Source organism: Helianthus annuus, chromosome 3 (assembly GCF_002127325.2).
Source record: "Helianthus annuus cultivar XRQ/B chromosome 3, HanXRQr2.0-SUNRISE, whole genome shotgun sequence".
NCBI lineage: Eukaryota > Viridiplantae > Streptophyta > Magnoliopsida > Asterales > Asteraceae > Helianthus > Helianthus annuus.
Genome location: NC_035435.2, coordinates 124,526,151 through 124,530,117, shown reverse-complemented (window position 1 = coordinate 124,530,117; position 3,967 = coordinate 124,526,151). Strand labels below are relative to the sequence as shown.

The 3,967-nt window shown below is 35.0% G+C and overlaps 1 protein-coding gene across 1 annotated transcript; it reads right to left on the bottom strand.

Annotated features, from left to right (window-relative positions):
* Nucleotides 1-1,355: 1,355 nt before the first annotated feature.
* Nucleotides 1,356-3,714, bottom strand: LOC110931860 (zinc finger MYM-type protein 1-like). The gene is made up of 2 exons (XM_022175233.1): nt 3,447-3,714; nt 1,356-3,367 (listed from the first exon to the last, which is right to left on the bottom strand). Exons 1-2 carry the CDS (start codon nt 3,712-3,714, stop codon nt 1,356-1,358), a joined length of 2,280 nt encoding a protein of 759 aa, XP_022030925.1.
* Nucleotides 3,715-3,967: the final 253 nt, after the last annotated feature.

Genomic DNA, 3,967 nt, shown 5'->3' with positions numbered 1-3,967 from the left:
GTGGCATTGGTGCTACTTGGCACGGTTTTACGAACGTTTTTAACCTATTAAATTTTTTACTAATATTTTGTTTCGGTTAACACCTATACTTCCTTTACTTAAAAACTATTTTTTAGGTGCATATTTATGTACGAGTATGTATAAATATGATTTGTTCTACATTCCGACGTAAACTTTTTTTTATAGTCGAGTTAAGTCAAATATAATACGTTTTCGTTTAAAGAAACCATTTTTACGTGCATATTTTTATGTATGTTTTGGTATAAATTCAATTTGTTCTACGTTTCGACGTAAATTTTTTTGGGAAATGATTCAGGTCAAATATAATATGTTTTCGTGTTTATTTTATGTATGTTTCGTAAAGTTTTTTTTTTGAACTGAGTGGAGTCAAATTATGGTTTCTTTTTCTCCCCTTTTTCCGAAAGCTCTAATTAATCCATTTCGATTACATGTGCATATTTTCCTTCATACCCGTTACGTTTTCTATGTATGAGTTGGGTCACATATAATACATTATGATTGTTCGATATGAATTCCATTTACTTATGTTTGATTCAGTCACAATGCTTATATAGGTTACACTGAGTTCAACTGGGTACGTCGAAATATGTATTTTCATATGGTTAATGCATCATATAACGTTTGGACTAATCCATTCAATGTTTCCGATGTACCCGCGCCGCAACGCGGGCGGGTCTTAACCCTAGTTGGAATTAATTTCAATAGAAATTTATATTGTGTTTGGTTTGAAAAGTTGTAAATGGAATTGTACAGTAAAAAATAGATTTACTAAATTACCCCTTAAAATCTATCGCATCTCCTTGAGGGGTGTCTCCTTTCAAAAATGATCAGAGGCTACATCTACTTCCTCGAACTCACATCTCCCACTCCGAACTCGACCTTGATTTCATTGTGGTTGTTCGATTGTTTTTTTAAAACTCGATTTGGATTACATCATCGCTACTCGATTCATTGTTCAGGGTCATGATTCAGTGTTCGGGTTATCTGAAAGGGGTATGGTCCCAAATCTCACACCAGGCTTGGGCGCGAGTGACCATCACCCGACGTATTGTCTGGATCAACAAAGAAGTTGCCTCAGTTCGTGCGGGCACGCGCGAACCCGGTTTGCTTTCCCTCTCGAGGAAAGATGAGAAACTCACCTTGTATATGAAAATCTCTGTTTTCAGCAACCAGTGGCGGATCCAGGATTTTCCCTCAGGAGGTGCAAAAAAAAACATGTAAAATAAGCTTCAATAAAACTCTAAACATCAAATGTCGTTAAAATTTTCTTACAAAAAAAACATGTAAAACAAACTTCAATAAAACTCTAAACAATAGATGTCAATAAAATTTTCTTACAGTTGTCCTCTACGTGATTTCATCTTTTGGAAACGATCAATTACAACTTCATTTGTAACACTTTCAAGCGCTTCTTTTTCTACTGCACAAACTACACAAGCATTCAGAAAATCTTCACCTATTCGATTACGCAAATTTGTCTTTACAATCTTCACTGCTGAAAAACATCTCTCAACTGTTGCGGTTGCAACGGGTAAAACCAATGTTAGCTTTAACAACCGATACACTAAAGGAAATGATATATGTTTTCTCGTTTCCACCATAACTCTAGCAAGATCGGCAATCCCACTCAAGTTAGAAAAGTGTTCATCTTTTCGCACGCTATCAATGTACAAGTCAAGTTGATGTGCAAGAACAACTTTCTCCCCATTATCAAAATCATATGGATAAAACTCACACAATCTCATTAATATTGATGCATCAAACTTGGAAAATGAGTCAAACGGGTTGAAAGCCGTCATGTTTTGAAGTAATTTTGTGTTAATCTCAGTAAAGCGATCACCAAACTCTTGAATTTCCATATCCACAACAGTGTTAAAACAATCAAACTTGTAATAATGTTGATTAGTCATATCGTACCTTTGTCTTTTGGCTCTAGGACCTCCACCACTGATATAGTTTTCTGTCATGTCCATGATTTCAATGTTATGTTTTTCACAAAACAAATGGATTTTCTCTAAAAGTGGATCAAATCCCCTTTCTCTAAACTCTTGCAACTTTCCTTTAGTCGTTTCCACCAATAAAACGGCTTCCAAAATGTCTTGATCTTTTCTTTGAAGAGCTCGTGATAATATATCTGTAAGGCCTAAAATGTGTAACATCAAATGCAGATAAAAAGCAAATTCAAATGAGCTTAAAAACCCTATCATTTTGAATGCTTGATTTTGGGTAGAAGGGTTATTGCATTCCTTTTTAACATATTCAAGCACTCTAATGATAGAGGGAAACATGTCTACCAAACGTATAAGTGTTTTATAATGGGAATTCCATCTTGTATCTCCCGGTCGGATAAAAGAAAGCTCTTGGTTTAACCCACTTCCTGTTTCTAGTATACCACTACCAATTTCCTTTTCCACTCTCTCTTTCTCGTTATAGCGAAGAATGTCTGTTCGTTTACAAGAAGAGCATACAATATTCATCAAAATGCTTAAGTTGTCAAAGAAGTTCACTACGCCCAAATGCTTTCTTGCAACAGTCACAACCACCAATTGAAGTTGGTGAGCAAAACAATGTACGTAATATGCCGAGCTATTTTCTTCTAAGATCTTTGCTTTTAAACCATTGAACTCACCACGCATATTGTTTGCTCCATCATATCCTTGACCTCTTAGCCTTTTCAAACTTAATCCATATTTAGCAAAAAAAGTGTCGATCGCATACTTAAGGGCTAAAGAGGATGTCTCCATAACATGAACAAGACCAACAAATCTCTCTTTAACAAGTCCGTGAGCATCTACATATCGCAAAACAATTGCCATTTGTTCCTTTTTTGACACGTCACTAGATTCATCAACCAATAAAGAAAAAACATCGTCGCCAATTTCTTTTAAAATGGAGCTTACAACTTCTTCTTCAAAACAATTAGCAATATCTTTTTGAATACTTGGAGATAAATACTGATTATTACCTGCTGCTTTTGGTAATTCGCGGAGTTCCTTGTCATGAAGCATAATTAAGTCCATTATCTCCAAGAAATTTCCTTTGCAAAGAGACTTTTTGCTCTCATCATGCCCACAAAATGATAATGCATTTTTCAAAAGAAGTCTACAATCATTAATTGTAGCATTCAATCTAATTCGGTTCGCTTTCTTCGTAATATCATCTTGCTTATGAAAATTAGTGGCAATAGACTGATTTTGATTTATTAAATCCTCACATTTTTTAAGTGCTTTATTATGAGCACTATTGACATCACCAACATGTGTCTCAAATGTATCTATCGCCTTATTCCAAGCATGACACCCTTGTTGTGAAAATACATCACGTCCACCTTGGTTCCCAACATAATCTGCGAATAAGTAACAACACAAGACACAAGCCACCTGAAGGTGTCTGGCCATCGCCAACCAAGAGGGGGATGAACCTACTTCCAGAACTGTACTCTAACCATTTACCATAATCATCAAACCAAGTCTTGACGAAACGTCGCTTTTTTTTCCCTATCAATTTTGTCGGGAAGTTATGACCACGAGGTTGACAAGGTCCATTAAGCCAATACTTTCTACGTATCTCATCTCTTTGATCAGGGTGATAATCCAAAATTCTTATCCTATCGGCAGGATCCCAAGGAAGCTTATCTAAATCAACCATATTAGGCCCCGAAGATGATTCTTTTCGTTTAAAAAACCCTTCCATAGACCTAGCAGAGGACAATTAGACAATGTAAATTAAATGCAACAATAAGTAATAGATTAAATAGTCCAAGTTTAGTGGTTTATAGTCTTATAAATATGTATTCAACAATCAATAAACTTCAAAGAATAAAAGTTCAAACCTTTGCATTGTTCCTTATTCTTGAAAGTTTCAATATGCAAATATGATATTTTTTTAATAACTATTCAATAATCATTCAATTAGCTATATAAAAAAAATCAAACCTTTGACTTTG